We start from the raw sequence: 26,222 nt of genomic DNA, 5'->3' as shown, positions 1-26,222 counted from the left end.
TTCAGTCCTGAGTTTGCTTTGAATCTGCCCCTCCCTCCTCAAGCTGTCTCGTCTGCTCTGTGGATCTCCGTGCATGTAGCTATGGAAAACAGCGAACAAGAGTTTGACAGCAATTTGGACTCTGTCATATATAAAGTTGACCAGAGCTTTACCTTGAAAATAATTTGTTTTACACTATACTTAATAAATATTCTAACCACAAAGGAATTCCTAAAACAAAGAGCAAAGTTTTGTTTTAGTGATGATTTTCTGAGAAGATGAAAAGCACAATGTGACAGGTTTTCACAATGAACTTCCAAGATACCATCATAACAGAGGGTAGTCTTTATTTATTTTTAGGATTTTATGTATTCATTTGTCAGAGCACAAACAGGGGGAGGAGCAGGCAGAGGGGGACACAGGCTCCCTGCTGGTGAGGAGCCCAAAATGGGACTTGATCCCAGGACTCTGGGATCATGACCTGAGCTGAAGGCCGACCCCTAACCAAAAGCCATCCAGGCATCCCAAAAGAGGGTAGTCTTCACTGCAATAGATTTCCCAAACCTAAGCCTTTGAAGCACCTTGTCACAATACTTGCAAACTGTTTCTTTTCAACATTTTAACTGCTCTCTGCAATAGACCAGGTCCTTATTTTCTCTTTGGCTGTAATCTGGAGTTTGCCAATAATACTTGCATGAACTTTGAACTACTTCCTGCTTATACTTAAATGGGAAGGATCCTGGGCTCAATGGACAGGGCAGCCTGAAGCTATCAAAGAGCTCGAGAGGCAAAGGTCTCCCGCCTCCTGGGCTCTCAGGTAACAAGCCACAGGAGGGCACCCAGCCCAGGAAGAGTCATCAGAACCTTCCAGATAGAGGCTTAAGGCTGCTGGGTAGCCAAACGAGAGGGCGCTTGGAGAGGTCAGCAGACGTGACGGGAAGAGCTGATCAGAGAGGATAAAACTGACCCGAAGTAAATAGCTGGGAGTAAAAACAAAAAAAAACACATCCTGACGGGTGAGTCTGTTTCCAACTCTCTGAGACCTGCTATACAGTTGTCCAGACCTGCAAATTCCTCCCTTTTCCTCAAGTTATTTGAGCTGTCGTTTGTGGACAGAGAGTCTTAAAAGCACTGCTGAAATAAATGGTGTGAAAGGCTCTGGGGGCAGTTGTGAGAGGAGACAGGACAAGGGCTGAGCCAGAATCAGGGAGGAAGCCCAGCTCCAGCCAACAGCAACACCACCTCACCATAAGATCAGGGTGGCCCCGCTCAAGTAACAAACATTTTAAATTTTTCAATTATTTGCCCTGCTTCCTGATATTACTCAGCCATTCTGTCAGATTAGGCAGTGTAAATGTGAAATCAGTGAAATACTAATGATCTTTGAAAAGTGAATAACTGATTAAGACCAAGGTTAAACTAAAGCAGATCTCAATAAAAAACATTATGACAGGGGCGCCTGACTGGCTCAGGCAGTAGAGTATGCTGCTCTTGTTCTCAGGGTTGTGAGTTCAAGCCCCACACCGGGCATGGAGCCTACTTAAAAAACAAAAACAAAACAAACCATGTTATCACACCAGTGTCCATGATCATCTTTAATATGGGTTGGTTTTTAAGAAGGGGAAAATGTAAGGCGATGTGAGCAACAAAGTCCCGATCTGCTTCCAATTTTCTGTTCAGTTTCTATTGTGGGTGGGTCCATTAGAACTTTTGCAAAAAGATGCAATTTTTTTAAAAAATCAAGCATAATTTATAGACACCAATAAAATGTTAGAATATTGTGGCTATATACTTTAAAAATAATAAAATAACTGGGTATAGATTCCCAATGATGTCATCCAACCTGCTTGTGAAGTCTGAATTCCAGGGTTAACAAGCTCTGTATCAAAAGAGAGAAGGCTGTTAACCTAAGCTGCGAAATGTCAAATAAAACATTTTTACCCCCCCATATGAATGTTAATTTTTAAATGTTCTCAAATAACACAGGTAATTTCTTTAGAACGGTAACATACCTTCACCAGTTTTCTTTGTTGCCAACACCTCGGATGTTTGGTCCTTCATGTTTAGTGGGGAGCCCTTTGCTGGGTGGCATGGCTTTCACTGCTACTGGAGTTGTTAGGTTTGAGTTGTATTTTGATAAAATCTGAAACAAAACATACTCCTTTTTACCAAGTCATTAAAACAACACAACAAATTTGTAAGGTCTTTTAAAACATTCAAGAAAAGCCAAGGAAAATTGAAAGATACGAGTTTTTGAAACTAATAATTTTTCAGCAGCACAGACAGACGTTAAACAGCAAAGAAAAGATGGAGTTATGAGAAATTGAATTTGGAGGCTTGATTTCTAAAGCCTTTTATAATGTACTCTAAGATTAATAGGAGTAAGCAGCAAATCATCCCTCAGAGCAAATTAAGCCTCTACAAAGTTGTTAGGGAAAATGTATGTAGGAAAAAGGCAAGATACATGCTCAAAAGATCATCAGCTCTTAAAGATTATAAAGAGTCTGAAATATCACCTATGATTTTTTTCATTAAATACAAGGTTTCCCCTCTTCCATGTAGAAATAAAAAGAGAAGGATCAACCACAGTAAAGTGGAAACTCAAGAAAACTCCTTAAGGACAGAAAATGCCCACCCTACTTCTTATAATGCCCAGGAAAACAGAAGACAAAGAAAAAAGGGTAACAAATACTTTGTTGATTGTCACAGGATGAGTCTGCTCTAATGGCATTTAGGTATTCTTCCAAGTACTTTCATCCTTCTCACAGCTCTCCCAAACTAGGTCAGTTGCTAGAATGGTTCTTAACAATTCGACTTGCCTAAGCCATTCCACCAAGCACTGTACTTCCATTAAGGAGGGGGAATGACTGGTGGTTATTTAACAGAGCTGGCAGCTGGTGTACAGACCAGGAGTAGACTAGAGGTAAATGGTGATATACATGATGATATTCATGTTAGATGATATTCTAACATTTAAATCAGTGTTTCTCAAACTGAGGTCCAAGATGTCTTGGGTTCAAGAAACGCTGATTTAAGTGGTTCAGGATACTCTACCCTAGAGAACGGGAGGGTAAACGACATTTGTGCTTTTTGCCAGCCATACCTCCAGTGGAAACAATGGCCAGCATGGCAACTGTGGTTGAACAATTATTACAAAATATTGTAAGAATACATTTCAGAACATGAAGTTAGACAGAAAATACAGTGTGAGGACATAAAAGTATGATGAAGTCATGAGCTTGTACTCAGCTCAGAAGAGCTTCAGCCAGGTGCTCTCAGAAGGGCACAGAATTTAGATTTTCTTAGTTCACAAAACAGCACATTAGCCCACTGAGAAATAAGACCGTTTATATACAGTTTCAGGTCTTCAAATATCTAATTTTGAAAAGAATGTGTCAGAGAAAGAAAGAGCATGGAAAAACAACCTGAAGAATATCTTCTGGAATGGTAGTTACTTCTGGAGGTGTAGGTGTTCTCAGCAGATTCTCATAAGAAGAAATTACAGGAGAAGAGGGATCCGCAAAACTCTCAAAACACTTGTCTGAATTTAAAACTAATGATGTACAGTCTTTCATTTCCAAATCATTTGATGAAATATTTGTTTTTGGTAATGGATAATCTGTGCCCCCCTATTGAACAAAAATAAATCATTAAATTATGATGGTATAAAATACAGTGAACAAAAATTGAGTCAGTTTTAGTTCTGTTGCACGAAAGTGACATAGAAGTAAGCACAAAAATGACCTGTTCTTCCTCAACTAAAGAAAATTGAGAAAACAAAGAAATGGCATAGGGAGGACAAAATACCATCCTCTGTCACTAATAATGGCTGAGTTACAGCTTAATATGAAAACTAAACGGGCTTGACTGATCTAGATTTAGATCGATTCACCCACCAGTTTCAGGCAACCAGCTGGGCCAGGTGAGAGTAACAGCACGGATGAGCACAAGTGTTCCACACACCCTCACTCTCAAGACTAAGAAAGCCCATCTGACGTAGCTTAGCATGAAGTTCACACTAAACTCACCAATCCAGTAGATCCCCTCATTTCCCTAGGGTCAGAGTTAATAAAGAGGGTGAGTCACATCAGTATAGTGCCTTCCACACTGGAACACAAGTAGTGGATTAACTGTAAAAGGCAAGTACTAGCAGGCAATAACCCGAGAGGTACTTAGACTAATACAAATAGCATTTGGTTGGTCTAGAGCAACACTGTTCAATACAATAGCAACAAGCCACACGGGGCTATTTAATTTTAAATTCATCAAATTTTTAAAAATAAAAACTTAGCTCCACAGATATATGGTCACATTTTATGGACAGCACTACAGTTTTCTGGACAGTGCAGTCTTCTGCACTGGTTGTCTTTTAAGTATTCACAGCAACTTTAAAAAAGGGTTGAGATATGCTTAAAGTAAATTTGTTCATTGAGAAATATTTGGAAAAAGCCTAAAAAATCACCTGTAAATCTATCACCTGTAAATAATCACATTTTGATAGTTTTCATTCTTTTATTCTTTTTCCTTGAAATAAAGTATATTGTGTGTGTTTGTATATCCATATGTATGCATGTCATTTTCCATCATTAAATATTTCTTGAAAATATTCTTTATATGTTCTTATCTATTCTTTAAAACATACAGTGTATTTCGCTTCTCCATTACCACTTGACATCCAGATTTTTCCCATTCTTTGCTCTTATAAATAATGCTGATCTTTCTTCTATAACTTCATTATTATAATTCTTTGTGCCAATGTGCCTTAGAATAAATTCTGAGATATGGTCAAAGTGTATGAAAAAATTTAAAGCTTTTGCTATACACTGCTAAATTCCCCTCCAGACAGGGCACCTGGGTGGCTCAGTCATTAAGTGTTTGCCTTCAGCTCAGGTCATGATCCCAGGGTTCTGGGATCGAGCCCTGCATCAGGCTCCCTGCTCAGCAGGAAGCCTGCTTCTCCCTCACCCACTCCCCCTGCTTGTGTTCCCTCCCTTACTGTGTCTCTCACTGTCAAATAAATAAAATCTTTAAAAAATAATAAAAAAATAAAAAATAAACTCCCTTCCAGAAATGAGTAAAAATACTCGTAAAGCCTGCATTAATCTAAGTGTGTTTTTTTTTAAAGTGAAATATAGTTGACATACAATAATCTAAGTTTTTAAAACAGACTGTTGGAGTCTAGAAACAGTAGTATATAGGAGTCATCAAGAAATAGATTAGAGGGACGCCTGGGTGGCTCAGTTGGTTAAGCAGCTGCCTTCGGCTCAGGTCATGATCCCTGCGTCCTGGGATCGAGTCCCGCATCGGGCTCCTTGCTCGGCGGGGAGCCTGCTCCTCCCTCTGCCTCTGCCTGCCATTCTGTCTGCCTGTGCTCGCTCTCTCCCCCTCTCTCCCACTGATAAATAAATAAAATCTTTAAAAAAAAAAAAAAAAAAAAAAAGAAATAGATTAGAGCTTTCAATGTTACGGAACCATACCAGAGCTATATTGTTCTTTGTAGGAGGAATTTTCAAACCAGGAGTGCAGAATGTAGGTGCTAAGGGAGAATCTGCACAGTCAGCATCTAAAAGACAAAAACAATGGCATGAAAAGATATATTTGAAAATAAAGTTGAAATGTTTATTTCAACTTTAGGTTATAAATGTAGTCAAGATAATTTGTGCACTTTCTTAATAACTTAAGAAATAGCTATAGTGTGTGCTTGACAGGAAGAAATAAAACTTCATATTTGCCTATCTAGTTATCATTGGCACTAATAAAACCTCAGCAAGGCTGCAAGATATAAGAACAATACATAAAAATGAATAGTTCTAGCAAAAGAGCAACAAACTATTAAAAACATAATTTGAGAAAAGCCAACATCTGGGTGGCTCAGTCAGTTAAATGTCTGCCTTCAGGTCAGGTCATGATCCCATGGTCCTGGCATCAGGCTCTGCATTGGGGTCCCTGCTCAGTGGAGAGCTTGCTTCTCTCTCTCCCACTGCTTGTGTGCTCACTCTCACTCTCCCTCTTTCTCTCAAATAAAAATAAATAAAATCTTAAAAAAGATTTTTTTTACAACAACAAAGAAGACATGACACCTACATGTGACTCTATTAAAATCTATGATCTTTATGGAGAAAATAAAATTTCTGAAGAAGAAAAAGGAGGAGAAAGAGGGCAAGGAGATCTGCCTTCTAAGACTTCAACTGGGTTTTTCTAAAGCAGTAATTGAAGCAGTAATTGACTATCAGAACTTTTAGAAAGAGATCCCAGGAACAGAATTATGGGTATAGAGACATTTATACCTCTACCATATATAGTATCATGAAAGAAATCTTAAAAAGAAGAAAAATAACAATGAGGGGCACCTGAGTGGCTCAGCTGGTTAACCCTTGGTTTGACTCAAGTCATGATCCATGGGTTGTGAGATCAAGCCATACAGGACTCTGCACTCAGTGGGGAGTCTACTTGAATATTCTCTGCCTTTGCCCCTCCCCCTGCACACACATGCAGTCTCTCTCTCTCAAATAAATGAACAAACCTTTAAAAAAAAACCAAAAAGAAAAATTAAATGTTAGAAAAATGACAAGACTGGCAAAAATTTATGAAGTCTAAAAATCATCCAGTGCTGGAAAAGATGGAGAAATAGAAATGTAAACACTGCTGGTGAGAATCAGAACAGCCACTCTCAAGTGGCAAGTTAGCATTTTCTAGAATAGGGGAAGATGTGCATCCCATCTGATTTAGAGGCTCCACTTCTTTTTTTTTTTTTTTAAAGATTTTATTTATTTATTTGACAGAGAGAGATCACAAGTAGACGGAGAAGCAGGCAGAGAGATAGAGGGAAGCAGGCTCCCTGCTGAGCAGAGAGCCCGATGCGGGACTCTATCCCAGGACCCTGAGATCATGACCCGAGCTGAAGGCAGCGGCTTAACCCACTGAGCCACCCAGGCGCCCTAGAGGCTCCACTTCTAACGTGAGTAACTCATGTGTACAAGGAACAATTTCATCAGGGCACAATTTTGTCAGAGCACTGCCTGTAATAGCAAAAAACAACTACTCCTTAATAAGCAAGTAAATAAATAAAATACGGCTTATTCATACAACACTCAACAATTAAAATGGATGAACTGGATTTACACGAATTGAGTGAAAAAAGCAAGTGGCAGAAGAACACAAATTGGATGTTGCAACTTAAATGAAATTTTCAAACACAACTCTAGAATCATCATCACTTTAGGATAGGAAGGGAAGGAGAATAACAGAGTGAGGATTTAGCTTTAGGTATAACATGAAGATCTGGAGCAAATTCAGTAAGATGCTAACATATACCTAATCCAAAATTTCCAAGTACACATCCAAACACCTGGGATTCTAAGACCAGCACAGAGAGAAGTTAAGGGCACAGTCTCCAACGTAGAAGGCACTGAAACAGAGCATGGTGTATCAAGCCAAGAGCCTGGAAGAGCAGTGAGGTATGTGAAGCAGAGACTGGAAAATACTTGCCCACCAGCGCCAGCTCCAGCGGAACAGGATGAAGTCAGCCAGGCTAAGGGTTAAGTCTTCAGAAAAGACTGAAAATCAGAATATCAACTCTACCCAGTGCAGTGTTGTGGGGGTCTAAGTTCACCCTAGGAGTCCAGTGCAGGCATCCTGAGTCCAGCAGTTCACCTAAAAACCTGTGTGCAACTGGTAAACTGTGGGGCCTTAGCTGGGGTGAGCATGAAACAGCTCCACAGGACAACCTGTGACTCCCAGAACTTCACTGAAAACAGTGTCACCAGAAGAGGAGTTCACAGTTAAAAATTAAAGGCTTGTGAGGAAAGGCACCTCCAGGAAAGAACAGAGCAAAATAAAGAGAAGTATCAACACTTTAAACAGTCTTCCAGATACATATATTTAAAATATTCAAAGAGGGGCGCCTGGGTGGCTCAGTGGTTAAGCTGCTGCCTTCGGCTCAGGTCATGATCTTGGGGTCCTGGGATCAAGGCCCGCATTGGGCTCTCTGCTCAGCAGGGAGCCTGCTTCCTCCTCTCTCTCTGCTTGCCTCTCTGCCTGCTTGTGATCTCTCTCTGTCAAATAAATAAATAAAATCTTTAAAAAAAAAAAAGAAAGAAAGAAGGAAGCCAGTGGTTCTCATTTAAAAAAGAAAAAAAAAAAGAAAATATTCAAAGAGATAATGGAAGGCACAGAAATTACGAGGCAAGAGAACAGTATTATGGAACGGAAAAAGAACAGTCACATTTGAAAGAAAAACGTATAAAACAGAAAATATCACCAGAGTAAAAATTCAATAGATTAAAATAATAATTTAGACTCAGGGTAAGAGAAAAATAGCAAAATGGAAGAAAGTTCTAACTAAAGCACAAGGTAGCAGAGACAAAAGGAAGGAAAATATCAAAGGGAAGTTATCCTGAAGAATAACATTCTAAAATACTGAAGAGTAACATTCTAAAATACAGTGTACAGGAAACCCAGGAAAAAATTAGGGGAGGAATTAGGGGAGAGGTAATTTTGTTAGAGAATCTCAGAGTATTTTCAAAAATTTTCAAAAATTAATGACATGAGTCCTTAGTTCAAAAATCATACCAAATTCTAAGCATAATAGATTTAAAAAATATGTATTTTAAAATTATAGAGAAATGTAGAATGTCAAAGATATTGACAAAAATCTTACTACCAGGAAGAAAAGACCAACAATCTACAAAGAAAAGCGAATCAGACCCACAGCATTCTGCTTATCAGCAATGGACACCAGATGACAATGAAATAATTTCTTTATAAAATATTGAAGAAAGTCAGCTGTCAACCTATTGTCTATAACCAGTTAAATTATTGTTAAAAATGAATGAATGAGAAAGAAAAATTAAAAAACGTCTTCAGACACAAAACCAGAGATGACTTCTCGCAGACTAGAAATAACATCTCTGAAAGAAGTGCTGATGGATGTACTTTAACAAGAAGAAAACTAAACCCAGAAGGAATGAGTGGGATATAAGAAGCAAGAGTAAGTAAAGAAAATGGTAAACAAGTTACTAAACTTTCTCAGGTATGGACTGCAATAATGGTACTTTTGTGGCCTAAGAATAGGGTCAAGAAAAAATACAACAGAAACTCTCTTAACAAGGCTCCACTTAACCAAAGTACTAGTGGATAAACCTGAGCTTGCCATTCCTTTCACAAAATACACTGCCTGTGGTTACTGAAGACTTTCAGTCAGGAAGCTATTCTTTAAAAATCCATCCCACTTCAGAAGTTACACAGATATTCCCCTCCTTCATCATTTTCTAAAAGTTTGCCTCCACTGGGAATTAATTCTGGGTCTGTATGAGGTGGTGGTCGACTCTCTCCCTCTCTTTGGTACAGGCAAGCTCTTTCCAACAAGCCGAGGTCTAAGTTTACTAGAAGTCATTTGTATTTTTTCACTTCTGTGTATGCCAGAAGTACCTGATAATTTAATAACATATGTAATAACACATTTCATATTAAATAATTTAATAACATTTAACTTAATAACATGTCAGTGAAATTAGTACGAAAAGAGAATTTTTCTGAAAATATGTTTATAAATTTGGAAAGACCTGATGAAGACAAGTTACGTCAAAAAATATGCCAATAAATTTATATGGACAATTGTAAATTTAAAAAATCACAAACGCTAGAATTTTTTACATTTTTGTGAAAACGAATGTTTTCATGTTTCGTGGGACAAATATGAAAACACTACATGAAAATTTTCTTTCAGATCTTGTAGTATTTTAAAAAAACAGAATTTGAAATGGTAGCTAATGTATTCTGAGTGTGGTTTATATAAGAAAAATAATGTAGAATTCTAATCATTAGGCTGATGCTAAATTTTAAAAAGGTACTACTGACGGCAGCTGGATGGCACAGTCACTTAAGCATCTGACTCTTGGTTTTGGCTCAGGTCGTAATAACTGGGTTGTGATCTCAGGGTTGTGAGATCAAGCCCCGAAACCAGCTTTGAACTCTGCGTGGAGTTACTTAAATTTCTCTCCCTCTCCCATTGCCCCTCCCCTCTAAAATAAATAAATAAATCTTTTTAAAAAGGTACTATTGGCTCTGTATCAAAAGTTTGGTAACTAAATACACACACACACACACACACGTTTTTAGTAAACTTGTTAAAAACAACAAGCCGAGATACTGACAATAATCAGGAAAAATATGAAAAACATACCAGAGAATTATATCTTTCTACAGTATGAAATCATGTTGCACCTGATGGGATGATACTTAATATAATTCAGTGTTATGAACTGACAAGATGCAGATACAGAACCATTTCTGTACAAAGATAATCTAGAAAGAGGATAGCTGAGAAGTAATTTGATTGTTATACTTACCATTTTTTTTCAACTGCTGGAGGCCAGGAGTGACAAAGAAATTATCACTGGTCATTGGTTCTGGTTCTGTGGCCTCTTCCCTGGTGAGAATCATAGGGAAATTATAAGTTTAAAAAAGTTAATATTGAACCTCTGGGAAAAAAATCAATCTTACTATATATCAAGAAGTCTGGACAAACATTCACTTCTGCTTTAAGGAACAGAAGTCCTATGAAACTAATCTTTTTTTTAAATTTTTTTAAATTAATGTATACCCACGGGTCAAAAAAGGTTATACACCATTTTGTATTGACAGGTGTGACTTAGAAGCAGGTTAAGAAACTCTGACCTGGGATGTCTGGGTGGCTCAGTCGGTTAAGGGGCTCAGATCATAATCCCAGGTCATGATTGATTCCCGCATCAGACTCCCTGCTCAGTGAGGTGCCTGGTTCTCTTCCTCCTCTGCCTACTTGTGTTCTCTCTCTGTCAAATAAATAAACAAAATCTAAAAAAAAAAAAAAAAAAGAAAGAAAAGAAACTCTTGACTTAAGGGCAAGCCACAAGTTTAACTCATTAGTTCAAATACAGGAATTATATAGCTCATGGTTTCAAAATCATGAAGTGGAATTTTGCAATCATAACCAGACATAGATTAAGAACTTTTCATTTTTTTGGACTAAAAAGACTGATCCTGTCATCTAGTTACTAAGCGTATTCCAGTCAATTACCCAGATGTCTGAAATACAGTTATACAGAGGAGTGTCATCAAGTATTACAAGCTGGTTCAATTAACCAACTGTCCTAGCATAATTCTTTTTTTTTAAGATTTTATTTGTCAGAGAGAGAGAGAGAAAGAGAGAATAAGCTAGGGAGCGGCAGTCAGAGGGAGAAGCAGGCTCCCCACTGAGCAAGGAGCCCAATGCAGGGCTCAACAGCTCCCACCAGCCAAAGGTAGACAATTAACTGAGCCACCCAGGCATCCCTGTCCTAGCATAATTTACAGAACATTCTTATTCAAAAACACCTTCTTATATAAATTATATAAATTTAGAGTTGGTTCCTGGGCTATTCTATTCTAGTTACAGATCTATTCTGGGACAGTTTTATACTGTTTTACTTATTATAGCTTTATATATTTTCATATTAGGGGGTCAAATTCCCTCATTATTCTTATTTTTCATTATTTTTTTAAGCTACTCCTACTTTCTATTTCTTCCAAATAATTTTTTTAGTAAGATTTTATTTATTTGACAGAGCTAGAGAGAGAGAGAGGGAACACAAGCAGGAGGAGTGGGAGAGGGAGAAGCAGGCCTCCCACCAAGTAGGCAGCCCAATGCAGGGCTTGATCCCAGGACCCTGGGATCATGACCTGAGCTGAAGGCAGTTGCTTAACAACTGAGCCACACAGGTGCCCCTATTCTTCCAAATAACTTTTGGAATCATTTTATCAAATATCCCTTTCTCCTTAAAAAATCCTAATGAGGCTTTGTTGAAAATGCATGACATCAGTAAGTTAATTTGTTGTGATTAAACATCTTAGCAATATTTAGTCCATCTTCAGATGAAGAAAAACATTACATTCCCTAATTTCCCCTTTATATAATTCAGAAATGTCTTACGGTTTTTATCACACAGACCTTTTTACCTATCACCGATGTTGGTATTTTATTTTGTTTTTTTCCACTTTGTTTAGAAATTTTTTTTTTTTTAAAGATTTTATTTATTTATTTGAGAGAGAGAGCAAGACCCAGGAGAGAAGCAGAGGGAGAGGGAGAAACACACTCCCCACTGAGCAGGGATCCTGATGTGGGGCTCAATCCAGGGACTCGGGAATCATGACCTGAGCTGAAAGCAGAAGCTTAACAGACTAAGCCACGCAGGTGCCCACAAAATTATGTTTTAATAAAATAAAGGAAAGCACATTATTTTACATGGTTATAACTGTATAACATATATCAGTCTCTTTCTTGAAACTTTAGATGAGTTTCTTGAGTAGCCCAGGTACAAAACATGGCCTAAACACACTTTTTACTGGCCAGATATCAAGAATGACATTAAATGATGGTGACAGATAGCTTCATTATTGAGATACCCATAGTTTATCATGTTAATGAAATATTCTATTTTGACTTTGACCAAGCATTTTAAATGAGGAATGAGTATCAGATTTTTCTCAAATTCCTATTGGTATCTATTGAGATTATCCTTTCTCTTATAAAGTCATTAAAATAATGTATTTTATGAGTTTCCAAGTATTAAACTATCTTTGCATTCCTAGGATAAGCTTAACTTGAAAGTTGTTCACTACACTTTTAATATTCTGCTAAAATCAATTTGTGAGTATTTTAATTGGGATTTTACATCCATATTCTAAATTAGAATGGCTATACTTTCCTTTTGTGTGCTTTGTCAGGGTTAGTATCAAGGGTATGTCAACCTCATAAACTAAACTGCAGCATTTTTCTGTCTTATTCTACTTTTAGAAAAAGAATTTTTTTTAGTCTATGCTCCAGTAAAACTTTATTTACCAAAAAATGGGCAGCAGGCTGGATTTGGCCTGCAGCAGTAGTTTGTAGACCCCTGATAATGAGCTCCTTTTAAAGGTAATTATTTTTATAGCATCTCATTCTTAAGGCAATTTATAACTTTGTTATCCACTCTATTCCACTGACTCAATGTGGTAAGCAGCAATGGGTATGGTTATATGCATTTTACTAGTGAGGAAATGGAAAACGGAGGTTTTATGAATCTGAAGAGTCCAGGTGAAATGCTGGGACCCACAATATAATGTATATCTCCTCCTCAGGAAAATAACTTTTTATGTAAGATGAAATGTATATATTCTATGAAATTATGAAAGGATTAATCCAGAAAACCATCTGTGCTCAGAGCTTTTTGTAGTTAGTTCTTTGATAGCTTTTTCAGTTTTCTTCTCTTTTGGTCTGTACAGGTTTTCTATTTCAAGATGATTTTGATAACTGTGTATTATTTAAAAAAATTTTCAGTTCTCTGAATTTTCCATATTTCCCAATACTATCCCCTATAGTATTTCTAATAGATTAAAAAATAATAAATATAGCCCTTCCTTCCTAATTCTGCTATTTGCATTTACGTTTAAGTATGAACCAGTTCTTAGATTTATCAACACTACTCTTCTAAAAATCTTTTATAATCACATTTTATCTTTGGTGTTTACTCCCTCTCTTTGTCCCACAACAAAGATTTTTGAGGTTTTTAATTGACTCCTTAGGTTGAATGTTTATTTGACTTCTTTAATAATTACAGTTCTTAACGATACGGATTTATCTTTAGCTCTTGCTTGGCTGCTTTAATATGGGGCATTTTCATTTTCATTGTAACTCTTTAAGTACCACTTCCACACTATTCACTCCACAAAAATGGGTCACTGAGCTTCTAATTCATATTAAAATACCTACACTCAAGAACACCTCTACCAGGACCTCTAAATCAACATGGAAACACATCCACCTTTAACCGAGGCTGCAGGTTTTCCTGTCTTCATTGTTTTCCCAAACATCATCACAGGTAACAAAACCAAAGTCTGTGATTTATCCTGGATCCCCAAGTCTTTCCCCACATCTCCATGCAAAATCATTTACAGGTTCTTACTGACTCTACCTCTTCTCTATCCCTCCAAATGCCAAACCCTATCAATTATTCCTACAACATCTAACTGGAAATCCAAGAGCTCACTCACACTTTACTTACGGAATTGGTGATTCAGGGAAGTTTGAAATGTAAAGTTTATTTGAAGGAAAGTTACAGTCTGAAATGTCGTATCTCTTCTAGGAAAAATCAATCATACAAAAGATTTAGAAAGTCAGATAAAATGTGCCTTTTTTGAAAGTGGCTTACCTTTTATTCTCCTTCATATTTTTAAGTCCCATTGTGTAATCTTCATTTAAACAGGCAGTATAGTCAGAGATACCGAAGTGTTCTAATTTAGGAGTTACACACTCAAAATCATCCATCTTCAGAGCACATTTTGGAGTTTTTAGTACTTTAACTAGTGACTGTTTAGAAGATGGAGTTAAATTTTCTGGCTCTTCCTCATGGTCATTTACTGCCTGTGGAGGGTTTGGTGGAACTTGGGATATCATGTACCGTTCAAGTCCAAAATCGGAAAGTTGCGGACTCCGTGGAGACTTCTCAGAACCAGAAGTCCTCGGAATAGCAGGATCAGATAGACTGTCCTTCACATCAGGCATTTGAAAATTTTCATGCTTAGTGGACTCTGATTCAGAATCAATGATTTCTTGTTCATCCACTGTGAGGAAGAACCAAGGAGGTCATATTTTGGTCAAACATCAAACCACAAAATTCCATGTACTAAAACCATATAAAACAGCTCCATTTGAAATGTCCCAAATCAGCAAAGGTCCTGATTCCCTCCTTAGTCTCTAAAGTTGTTTTTTTTTTTTTTTAAGATTTTATTTATTTATTAGTCTCTAAAGTTTTGTTTTTTTTTTTTTAAAGATTTTATTCATCCATCAGAGAGAGAGAGGGGGAGAGAGCGAGCACAGGCAGACAGAATGGCAGGCAGAGGCAGAGGGAGAAGCAGGCTCCCCGCCGAGCAAGGAGCCTGATGTGGGACTCGATCCCAGGACGCTGGGATCATGACCTGAGCCGAAGGCAGCTGCCCAACCAACTGAGCCACCCAGGCGTCCCAAGTCTCTAAAGTTTTATTTCAATTGTCCCTTTAGGAAATTTCTGACATGTACCTCTTGTGTAGCCATATCCCATTTTGAGGACATTTAAGAAGTAAACTAAAATGTTAAACGATGAAAAATCAATGTAAATAAAAGTCCAATATCCTTACTTTCTCAGTTACTGTGATTTACCCATCTCTCTTAATAGATTGTAGAATCACTTTACCATTTTATGACATTAAGCACAGGGTGGAATTAACGATGATCTAGATTTAAGATGAAGTATAGTATTATTTTAGATTTTTCATTTATAGATGCCTAACTTAAAAAGGAAAGACTATTACACCAAGATAAATTTTTATCCTCAGTCTAGAACACATGTAACAAAAGTCTGGTTGAGTAAAATGACAAGAGAGCATTAGAAACATATATAGTTTCTCAACCCTGAGTAGGTTATATCTGGCTCCAGACCTCATATGCCCAACCACCACACTGAGCATTTCAGACTAAATAACTGAAAAACAACTACACTTTTCCGCCACAGTCCTTTGCCATTCCTTGCATACATTAATGGTTTGGGTTTTTTTTTTAAGATTTTATTTATTTACTTGACAGAGAGAGATCACAAGTAGGCAGAGGGACAGACAAAGAGAGAGGGAGGAAGCAGGCTCCCCTCTGAGCAGGGAGCCTAACGCGGGGCTCGATCCCAGGACCCCGAGATCATGACCTGAACCGAAGGCAGAGGCTTTAACCCTCTGAGCCACCTAGGTGCCCCGCAAACATTAATGCTTAATGAATTTAGTGTGGGACCCAAGTGGCAGTTAAAAGGTCTGGGATTGCACTATGATGCCAAGAAAGATTAAGAAAGAGAAATAACAGGTTTTAGTGCAAGACAACAGAAAGTCAAAGAGGATAACCAGAAGAAGATAACTGGATTTGGCCAGGATCTGGCCAGAGATTAACTTAAGAAAGGACAGGGCTTCAGTGAGATAACAAGGTATGGAGAACGGAACAGGTGAAAGAAAATGCAGGACAGATGTAAAATGTGTAGCATGCAGTGGAGAAGAAAATGAACCAGTAATTAGAAAGGGTACCAGAAAGGAAGAAAAAATGGAGGAGTTGAGATGAAGGAAGACAAAATAAAAACGTGTTTAGACACCCGCCGCCCCCCTCACCAGGACGAGTGCTTGAATGTTTCACTCCATTTAATTTTTTTTTTAAGATTTTATTTATTTATTTGACAGACAGAGATCACAAGTAGGCAGAGAGGCAGGCAGAGAGAGAGGAGGGGAAGCAGGCTCCCTGCTGAGCAAAGGGTCTGATGTGGGAACCGGGATCATGACCTGAGCCAAAGGCAGAGGCTTTAACCCACTGAGCCACCCAGGCGCCCCTCCATTTAATTTTTGTATTAATTGTTTCAAGCATGAAATACCTTAGGATCTTTTTCTTTGCTTTTATAGGTAAAGGTATCAAACAACGTTCTGGAAAACACTCAGCTGATTAAAATTTAAAGAGCAAGACTTGAACCCACATCTTTTGATTCCAAACACTACCATTTGTTTAAGAATAAGGAGGGAGGGAGTTCATACAAAGATCTGTTTTAGATGACCTTGAATAGATAACATTTGGTTGCCAAACTGGAAATATGAATTGTAACAACTGCACATATTGAAAGAAATGGGAAAAAGTTTCTCCATAATTTGTTGCACTTTTTTTTTTTTAAAGATTTTATTTATTTATTTGACAGAGAGAGAGACAGCACAAGTAGGCAGAGCAGCAGGGAGAGGGAGGAGCTGGCTTCTCTTGGAGCATGGAGACCAATACGGGGCTCGTTCCCATGACCCTGGGATCATGATCTGAACCAAAGGCAGCTGCTCAACCAACTGAGCTATCCAGGCGCCCCTGTTGCATTCTTTTTAAGAATGAAGTATTTGGGGGAAAAAAAAAAAGAATAAAGTATTTGGGGGCACCTGGGTGGCTCAGTGGGTTAAGCCGCTGCCTTCGGCTCAGGTCATGATCCTAGGGTCCTGGGATCGAGCCCTGCATCCGGCTCTCTGCTCAGCAGGGAGCCTGCTTCCTCCCTCCCTCTCTGCCTGCCTCTCTGCCTACTTGTGATTTCTGCCTGTCAAATAAATAAATAAAATCTTTAAAAAAATAAAAAATAAAAATAAAATGGGGTCTTTCAGACATTGGTACACATCCGTCCCAGAATCCTTTGGATCCAAAAGAATAGAAAAGGGATAAATTTAGGCTATACATTTTCTGGTCCAGCTAAGAGATCCAACAGACTGGAGGAAGTGAAGACGAGCACATTTTTTTCTTTAAAGATAGGATTTTCTTTGTTTTGACTGGTAATAGGAAATGAACTAGGATAGGGTACTATTTTTGTATGCATGATAAACAAGGATGTGTTAGATATGGAGTATGTACCATACCAAAAAAAAAAAAAAAAAAAGTTACAGACTTTGGTTTCTTGACTTTTGGCCCCTGGAAAAGCTGATGATTTACTTTCTGTTTAGGCATTGTGCTTTCTGTTAATTTGGAGAAATGTTATAAAAGCTACCAAAAACCTATTCTTGTATTTATCACAAGGTTATCACTGATGAGATTAATAAAATCATCATCATATCAGTGCCTCTTGGGAGATATTATCATTCCCACTTTGCAAGTGAGGAAAAAGCAATTCAAAGAAATTATCCAGGGTCACACACATGTAGTAACTGGTGGAGCCAGTACTTTAATCTATAGCTTGTTTACAATTAAGTCAACTGAATTCTTTCCACTGTACCGTGCAGACTGTTCAATTTACTCTCCACACATATCCTCAATATACATTCGCTGAATTTAATTAATGGTTTACTTATGTACAAAGATCATTCTCTTCACAGAAACAAAGACAATGAAGCATACTGAAATTAGTCATTCATAGGTATGGGCCTAACAGTACTTAACACAGGGTGATTACCATGCCAGGTACTATTCTAAACAAATTTTATCTCATTCAATCCTTATACAACCTCAGAGGTAGATACTATTAAACATCTCCACTTTACAGATGAGACACTGAGGTACAACGCTCAGTAACTGGTCAAAGATAATACAGCTAATAAATGATGGAAATAGAGATTTGCATTCAGATTGTGGGTGAAATTCTAAACCACCATGCTATACTAACCTTCATTAAAACTGAAGAACTTAAAAAGGCCTTTTCAATTTATAATGCCCCAAATTTCTCATTCTACAGAAGAGAAAATTGAGAAGAAAAAGGAAATAGCATACTTTAAGATTAGTCCCTCAGCTATTTACTGGCAAAGCTGACTAGAAACCAACTATCCTGAAATCATGTAGATTTATATCCTGTACTCTTCTTTTACCTAGTACTTTGGAAAAGAGAGCAAGGACTGTCTTTGTTTTACACCACCAATCAGCACTGCATCCACCACGGTGATGAATAAATAATGATCATGCATGACAGTCATAATGGCAGAGCTAGAACCAGAAAGCATGGCCAAGCCCAGAGTAGTCATATTTAATCATGCAGGCTTCCTTCTTTAATACTACACAAATACCGTAAAATACAAGTTGTCCACACCTGAATCTTTCTTGGCACGTGGATTATATCCATACTTCTGGAAAAACTCTCTTATTTTCATGATATCCACTGAATTTTTTTTCATCAATACTTTTGTTGCCTTTATGAAACCAATGCTTTCTTGACTTTCCAAACTTGCTTGATCAAGAAGAATACTGACATCATCCTTTTATAAGGAAAAAAGTACATTATAATTTCTGTCTTTTGACTAAGTCTATTTAGATTTTAAAAATTATGACACAAAGATGATACATTAATATTGCAGAAGCTATACCTTTAGAGTCTGGACTTCTGAATGAAGGTCATATAAAATTCTCATTGGATAATCTTCACAGTCTTCAATACGAATAGAGAAAGGAAAAAGTACAAAATAGAAAATATAATTTAGTGTTGTTTCCCAGAATCATAAAATCCTTGTCAATATTTACTCATAATTTATCCATCAATTAAAAAAAAAAAGTTAAGGCCTTTCTTTTAAAATTTATGAAATTATAACATACAAAAATCATAAGTATATAGCTTCATGAATTTTGAAAGCAAACATACCCTACATAATCAGTACTCAGATGAAGAAGGAAAGAAGGGAAGAAGGGAGGGAGAAGGAGAAAATGTAATCTGACTTAGCAATTTTTTTATGGTGAGAAACTTCTGGTTCCTAGTTTTAAAATCTTTGCCAATGACAACACTTACATTTTCTTCTAAGTGCTTTATTGTTTGCCTTTTGCATTTAGAGCTACAGCCTACCTGTAGCTACAAGCTACAATACAATCTAATTGATTTTTTTAATATAGCAAGAAGTAAGGATCAAGATCCATTCTTATTTTCCATATGAGTGTCCAACTAGCCTGACACCATTTATTGAAAAGACACCCTTCACCCACTGTACTGTCACCTTATTAATCAGTTGCAGTATGTATAATATACATCATGTAAAAGCAGTTTTTTAAATAATTTCTTTCTAAAACACACCTCCTTTGAAGCTGTCCCTTCATTGCTAAAAGCAGACTAATTTTCATTTCAGAAGGGCAAGTCAACACAATGGTGATACTTCATACCCACTAGAATGACTATATTCAAAAAGACAAATAATAATAAATGAGGATGTAGAGAAACTGCAACCTTCATTCATTGCTGGTGCAAATGTACAATCATGTATACACTTTGGAAAATAATTTGGCAGCTCTTCAAAAAGATAAACATAGGGTTATCATATGACCCAGCAATTCTACTTTGAATCACATAGCAAACAGAACTGAAAACATTATGTTCACCCAAAAACTCACTCATAGATGTTTACATACATTCATAATAGCTACAAAGTGGAAACAACCCAAATGTTCATGAACTGATAAATAAACACAGTGGGCTGGTATAGCCATACAATGGAATATTATTCAGCAATAAAATGAAATGAGGTACTGATATATGTTTATGACATGAATAAACCTTACCACATTATGCTAAAATAAGTCAATCACAAAAGCCCACCAATTGTATGATTTGTTTTATCTGAAATATCCAGAATAGGCAAATTTATACAGACAGAAAATAGATTAGTGTTTGCATAAAACTAGTGTGGTAGGTGGAGGTGGGACTATGGGGAGTGGATATTAACAAGCAAGAGTTTCTTTTGAGGGTGATGAAAATCTAAACTTACTATAATGGTTGCACAACTCTGTGAGTATATAAAAAACCATTGAATTGTATCCTTTACTTCTTTAAAGATTTATTTTAGAGAAAGAGAGAGCATGTGCAGAGGGAAGGAGCAGAGGGAGAGAGAATCTCTAGTAGACTCCATGCTGACTCATCACTGTGATCATAATAGGTGAGATTTTTTGGTGATCATTTTCTCTATCACAATTCCATAATTTCTGTAATACATACTGGCTGCAAATAGAAAAATCATTCTAACTTTTTCTTATAAAACCAGACGAAAATGCAAAATGTCTGTATACAGTTAATATGCTGGTAAGAGGGTAAATTGGCACAAGCTTTGTGGAAAGCAATTCAGCTATATCTCAAGAATCCAAAAAGGCACCAGGCTGGCTCAGACCCTTGAGTATGTGACTCTTGATCTCAGGATCATGATTTCAAGCCCCACATCAGGCACAGAGCTCAACAACAACAACAAAAAAAAAAAAAAAAAAAAAAGAGAGAGAGAGAGAGAGAGAGAGAAAACAAAAAATAATGAAATACTAATAGTGGTGTCTTTAAGTGGTTGAGTTACAAGAAATATTTATTTTCCTCTTTCTACTTTTGCAAATATATCTCAAAATTTTGCCATGTACACGAATTGTTTTACAGTCAAAAGAATAAATATTTTTAAATAGCTGGAACACTTCATAATATAACTAAAGTAAAAGGAGTCTGTGTCTACAGGATGCAATATTTTAAGGCAAATAACAATTATGACATTTATAAAATAATCTCAAAATCTGAATGAAACAATTAAAAAAACTCTAGCATAAAGATTAGTGGTGAAGAATTCTGCTATATTTATTTTTTTAAAGAGCAGTATTCAGGAGTGCCTGGCTGGCTCAGTCTCATAAGCATGTGACTCTCAGTCTCTGGGTCTTGAATTCGAGCTCCACATTGGGTGTAGAAGAAGGGAGGGAGAAAAAAAAAAAAGCAGTACTGAGTCCTAGTGTTTGTGTTGGCAATACTGTTTGCTGAAAAAACACGGGCATTTCCTGCAACTGTGGACAATTTGGGTGAGACAAAGTCACTGTGCATGTAAACAACCCCGCTAAATAAATGCATTTTGTTTTATTATATTGTATTTTTATTGATAAATACCCATTATATGTGACTTAAAAGCACATCATGCACACATTATGAGCTCAATCTGTCAATTTGCATTCTTAGTCTATGCTGTTTCTCTTCGCAACACAGTAATAGCGCTATTTCATTATTTGAGGAGAGCAAATGTAGTCGTACATAAAAGTGGAAACAGCCACAACATACTTGAGGGGCGCATAAGAATAATGAAAAGGTGTCACTTGTCACCTCGGAACTCTGCTAACGACAAACATCGAGCATTTTGATAGGCGTACCACGCCCCATTCCGTATCTCTTTCGAAGCACTCCTCACCACTGTAGACGATAACCTTTCTGCAAGTGTGTGCGTTTTCACGTGTTAAGGTCCTTTTCAAATGCCGCACTCGTGGCTGGCTGGGGCGGCCGGGTGGGTCGTAGTAGCCGCGATCTCCCCGATGCCCGCCCACTTCACTCACCGCTCTCCTCCCCGTCCAGTGCTCGCTGCAGCCGAGCCGTCTCGCTGTCTAGTGTGATGGCCAGCGACCGTAGCTTCGCGTGGAAGCTTCGGATCAGATCCATGGGTAAGGACTCCCCCGCGGGACACTAGACGCCGGAAGATCCCACCGCTCCGCTCGCGCCCGCCACTAGTTTGAATCTCTTTGCGCCGGAAGCGTCCCTGAGTCCGCGGAGTCGCTCAAGTCCTCTCTCGCGAGAGCTGAAGTGTCGCGAGAAGGGGCAAGGCCGTTCCGAGAGACCAGCGCGCCTCCGGGATCGCGACCGCCAGCTTGCAGAGGACAGGAGGACACCCGTGGTCTCCTGAGGGCCGCAGCCGGTGAGTTGGTTGGCATATTTGGTTCTTTCCCCTGTCGCGCCTGGCTGGGATCCCCGCTTTGTATGGGGTGCGGTGTGCGTTGTCGGGGTTGGCGGAGTGGCAAGAGAGCCGGTTTTGCGCTCGCTCGCCCGCCTTGCTTGTTCCGCGGCCAGACGCGCCGTCAGTGTTTGTGCGACTTCTGCGGTCTCAGCAGGTGCCATGTTCCTGACCGCCCTCCTCCGCCGTAATCGCATTCCTGGCAGACAGTGGACTGGGAAGCACCGGCGGCCGCGGACCGTGTCTTCCCAGGCGAAGCAGAACATGATCCGTCGCCTGGAGATAGAGGCGGAGAACCATTACTGGCTGAGCATGCCCTACCTCACCGCGGAGCAGGAGTACGGCCACGCCGCGGAGCGCAGGGCGGCGGCCTTCGAGGCCATTAAGGCGGCCAGCATGTCCAAGTTCCCCCCCCACAGATTTGTGGTAGACCAGCTCGACCATCTCAATGTGAGCAAGAAGTGGTCCTGACCCGGAGGCAGTCACAGGGCTGCCACCTCTGGACTGATTCTGGAACCGAAGGAGGGGGAAGAAGGATCCTTCGGACCAGTCTTCCTGAACAGCAAGCATGAGGGTAGTGGTCTGCATAGAGAGTATCTGGGCCTCCAAACTCTTTAATAAAACTTCATAGTTAAGTCTCTGTGACAGTGTTTCCTATTCCGTCACCCTGATGGGAAGATACAAGAGATTTCCTAAGTCACAGAGGATATAGAATGTATTCCGGATGAAAGCTTCAAAAAAAGCTACGAACTATGGTTTGGAATCTATGTTTAAGTATGAGATACTTGATGGGGCCTTACCTTTCTTACGAAGAATAATTGCCTAAACATAAGTGGAAAAAAAGTTTTTTTGGTTAAACATACTCCTAAAAATAGCATTTTCTTCTGGGATTGCTACTAAAAGATACTTAAATGAAGTAGAAGGTATTCATCAGAACTGCTACATGAAGTATTTTAAAAACATTTTGAGGTGCCTGGGTGGCCCAGTCCTTAAGCATTTACCTTCAGCTCAGATCATGAGACCAGCATCCTAGGATTGAACCCTGGGTCAGGCTCCCTGCTTGTGCTCTCTCCTTTTCTCTGTCAAATAAAAGCTTAAAAAAAATAAAATGTAAAAACCTCGTCTGAGGTACCTGAGTGGCACAGTCAGTTAAGCCCCTCTAACTTGTGGTTTCCCCGGAGGTGGTGAGATCCAGTCCTGCATAGGGCTTCATGCTGGGCGGAAGGGTGTGGGGGCAGGCGCTTTTTAAGATTCTCTCTCTCTGCCCCTCCCCCTACCTCAAATATTTAAAAATTTTTTAAAAATTTAAAAAGACCTTTCTGGGATGTAATTAATAATCTTACAGTCCACCAGTTGAAGATGTTTGTTGTTTCAAATTACCTTTTAAAGAATATTAACCGTCAAGCACTTCAGAGGTGTTACCAAATATAGCAATCCTATCACCTGGGGCTATTTCACATGTGAGGACATATTTAAGAAACTTGTCCAAAATCATACCCAATAAGGAGTGTGACTTGGATTTCAGTTTCTGTGTTGTCTAGAAATAATAACTGCTATGTGTATATTTAATAGAACACTTTCAAAACAGAAGAAAAATAACTCAGCCGCATTACCCAGAGATGAAATAATGAATTTACATGCATAAACAGAATTTAGAGCTAAAAACTCTTAACATTTAAAGATCGTGATGCAGGGTACCTGGGTAGTTCAGTGGGTTAGAGCCTCTGCCTTCGGCTGGGCTCATGGTCTCAGGGTCCTGGGATTGAGCCCCATGTTGGGCTCTTTGCTCGGTGGGGAGCCTGCTGCCCCCTCTCTCTCTGCCTGCCTCTCTGCCTACTTGTGATCTCTCTTTCTGTGTCAAATAAATGAATAAAATCTTTAAAAAAAAAAATAAATAAAGATCGTGATGCGGGGTACCTGGGTAGTTCAGTGGGTTAGAGCCTCTGCCTTCGGCTCGGCTCATGGTCTCAGGGTCCTGGGATTGAGCCCCATGTTGGGCTCTGCTCGGTGGGGAGCCTGCTGCCCCCTCTCTCTGCCTGCCTCTCTGCCTACTTGTGATCTCTCTCTCTGTGTCAAATAAATAAATAAAATCTTAAAAAAAAAAAAATAAAGATCGTGATGCATATTTCCAGTGGCTTTCCAGAAAGACTAGAACAGCAAGATCATGTATAAAGTGTGCCAATCTCATTTGCCAATATTGACTGTTATCTTCATTAATAAATGATTCGTGATTTATATTTAAATGTCTGCCATTGGAATGTATAGGCTTTGGTGCACATAATTGTTTTTTTCTAAGTCATTGCGCCTAAAAAGTACCTGCCACATGGTAGCTGAATGTTTAACCAGGCTGAACCCTTATTAATATGTCATATTCTTGGTGGTGTATACTTTTTGAATGCTTTTTTTTTTTAAATTTATTTATTTGACAGACAGAGATCACAAGTAGGCAGAGAGGCAGGCAGAGAGAGAGAGGAGAAAGCAGGCCCCCGGCAGTGCAGAGAGCCCAATGTGGGGCTCGATCCCAGGACTCTGGGATCATGACCTGAGCCGAAGGCAGAGGCTTTAACCCACTGAGCCACCCAGGCGCCCCTTGAATGCTTTTTATAGCTTACAGAAATGTCTCTGTTTCATGTGAGCAATTTAATACCTCTGACCTTTTATTTTCACACCTGGAAATGGTGACAGCTGATGTTGTTTAGGAGAAAGTTGAAGTGGGCCCAGGGGATTTGCTTAAAACCATAATTATAATTGCTTTGATATTCATGTAACTCAGAAACTTTCTTTGGAGTTTGAAAAAGTAATGGTTAATTGAATCTTGGAGAAGGAAAAAGATGCTAAAATCTTGAGTCTGAAGAAATAGAAAGCAGTTCATTAGAAGAGAGGTGTTTCATCCCCATTATGCAGGTTAGAAACTGAAGCTCCGAAATGTCAGCAACATTCCCATGTTCACACAGCTAATAAACGATAAAGGTAGAATTCAGGATAAGGTTTTTCAAAAGACCATATTTATTTTATATTTTATATTTTCATATTCATTTACTAGCTGCTAGAAATAAAAAGACGGTAGCTTTAGGGGCGCTTAGGTGGCTCACTGAGTTAAACCCTGTGCCTTCGGCTCAGGTCATGATCTCAGGGTCCTGGGATCGAGCCCCAAATCAGGCTCTCTGCTCAGCGGGGAGCTTCTCTCTCCCTCTCTCTCTCTCTCTCTCTCTGCCTGCTTCTCTGCCTGCTTGTGATCTTTGTCAAATAAATAAATAAATAATCTTAAAAAAAAAAAGATTGTAGCTTTGTTTTAATCTGTTCTTAGTCAAAGCAATACTATTGAAACAGCTGAATTTTCTCCTTGAAACTCTACAATTATTACCTCCACAGTCATCATAAAGTTAATCTTTTTTTATCAACAGAGTTCATTGCCACACAGCTGATTACAATTACATTGTAATAAGATATATCTATGCCAACCTGTACATTAGGAACAGTCACTCCTTTCTATCTGTAATACAGCTCCTAAGGCTCTGTGTGTCATCCAGTTGTTCACTTTGCAAATATTTATGGAAGATCTATCATGACTCATTCTGGTGCTATTGATCATTAAGCTCAAGGACTCTACTATCTCACTGGATAAAATGCACAATGTAAATAATAAACATGATGATTGGCTTCATGGATATAAGTATAAGGTATAATAAGAGTCCAGGGAAAGGACCATTTGTTAATCTTACCTGAAGAGTCAGGAAAACTTCAGAAGAAGTGATCTTTGAACAAATTCTTCCTTTGCCTGGCAGGAAGTAAAGGTAGAAGTAACAGTCTAATGATTAGTCATGGAATTGCCAGTAGTTTAGTTGTAATATAGGGTATCTGAATGGGGAACAGAAGTGATAGACAATGAGGCTGTGAAAGTTCTTGTATGACACTTCAAGTGGTTTGGCTTTTATCCTGTAAGTAATGGGGAGCCATCAAAAATGTTTAGTTAAGGGGCACCTGGGTGGCTTAGTGGGTTAAAGCCTCTGCCTTCGGCTCAGGTCATG

At 38.6% G+C, this 26,222-nt stretch overlaps 3 protein-coding genes across 5 annotated transcripts in view; 1 reads left to right on the top strand and 2 right to left on the bottom strand.

The window, feature by feature from the left end:
• Positions 1-437: 437 nt before the first annotated feature.
• SKA3 (spindle and kinetochore associated complex subunit 3) lies at positions 438-21,997 on the bottom strand. Of its 2 annotated transcripts, XM_032315357.1 has the most exons (9): positions 21,803-21,997; positions 18,844-18,905; positions 18,570-18,735; positions 14,184-14,595; positions 10,329-10,408; positions 5,457-5,542; positions 3,405-3,608; positions 1,992-2,122; positions 440-1,858 (listed from the first exon to the last, which is right to left on the bottom strand). In XM_032315357.1, exons 1-8 carry the CDS (start codon positions 21,903-21,905, stop codon positions 1,994-1,996), a joined length of 1,242 nt encoding a protein of 413 aa, XP_032171248.1. In that variant the 5' UTR covers positions 21,906-21,997; the 3' UTR covers positions 440-1,858; positions 1,992-1,993. The 2 variants fall into 2 exon arrangements, with proteins under 2 accessions (XP_032171249.1, XP_032171248.1); XM_032315358.1 differs by lacking the exon at positions 3,405-3,608 and having other exon boundaries at positions 438-1,858.
• A 43-nt stretch (positions 21,998-22,040) lies between these two features.
• Positions 22,041-22,834, top strand: MRPL57 (mitochondrial ribosomal protein L57). Of its 2 annotated transcripts, none has more exons than XM_032315362.1 (2): positions 22,041-22,158; positions 22,349-22,834. In XM_032315362.1, exon 2 carries the CDS (start codon positions 22,357-22,359, stop codon positions 22,663-22,665), a length of 309 nt encoding a protein of 102 aa, XP_032171253.1. In that variant the 5' UTR covers positions 22,041-22,158; positions 22,349-22,356; the 3' UTR covers positions 22,666-22,834. The 2 variants fall into 2 exon arrangements, with proteins under 2 accessions (XP_032171253.1, XP_032171254.1); XM_032315363.1 differs by having other exon boundaries at positions 22,046-22,158; positions 22,352-22,834.
• Positions 22,835-24,742: 1,908 nt separating this feature from the next.
• Positions 24,743-26,222, bottom strand: part of ZDHHC20 (zinc finger DHHC-type palmitoyltransferase 20) — a 93,583-nt gene continuing 92,103 nt past the window's right edge. Inside the window, exon 12 of the mRNA XM_032315353.1 lies at positions 24,743-24,783. Within this exon, the coding sequence (XP_032171244.1) occupies positions 24,757-24,783 (27 nt within the window). The 3' untranslated portion in view covers positions 24,743-24,756. The remainder of the gene's footprint in view (positions 24,784-26,222) is intronic.

This window comes from Mustela erminea, chromosome 15, assembly GCF_009829155.1.
Source record: "Mustela erminea isolate mMusErm1 chromosome 15, mMusErm1.Pri, whole genome shotgun sequence".
Taxonomy (NCBI): Eukaryota; Metazoa; Chordata; class Mammalia; order Carnivora; family Mustelidae; genus Mustela; species Mustela erminea.
Note: the sequence above shows the minus strand (reverse complement) of the source record. Positions and strands in the feature narration are given on the sequence as shown.

Coding starts and splice junctions, on each gene's coding strand:
- SKA3 (XM_032315357.1), bottom strand. CDS start 21,905: ATGGATCTGATCCGAAGCTTCCACGCGAAGCTACGGTCGCTGGCCATC. Junction 3,609..5,456: donor CAAAGAACAATATAGCTCTG/GTATGGTTCCGT, acceptor TTTGTTCAATAG/GGGGGCACAGATTATCCATT. Junction 2,123..3,404: donor TTCCAGAAGATATTCTTCAG/GTTGTTTTTCCA, acceptor GTTTTGTTTCAG/ATTTTATCAAAATACAACTC.
- MRPL57 (XM_032315362.1), top strand. CDS start 22,357: ATGTTCCTGACCGCCCTCCTCCGCCGTAATCGCATTCCTGGCAGACAG.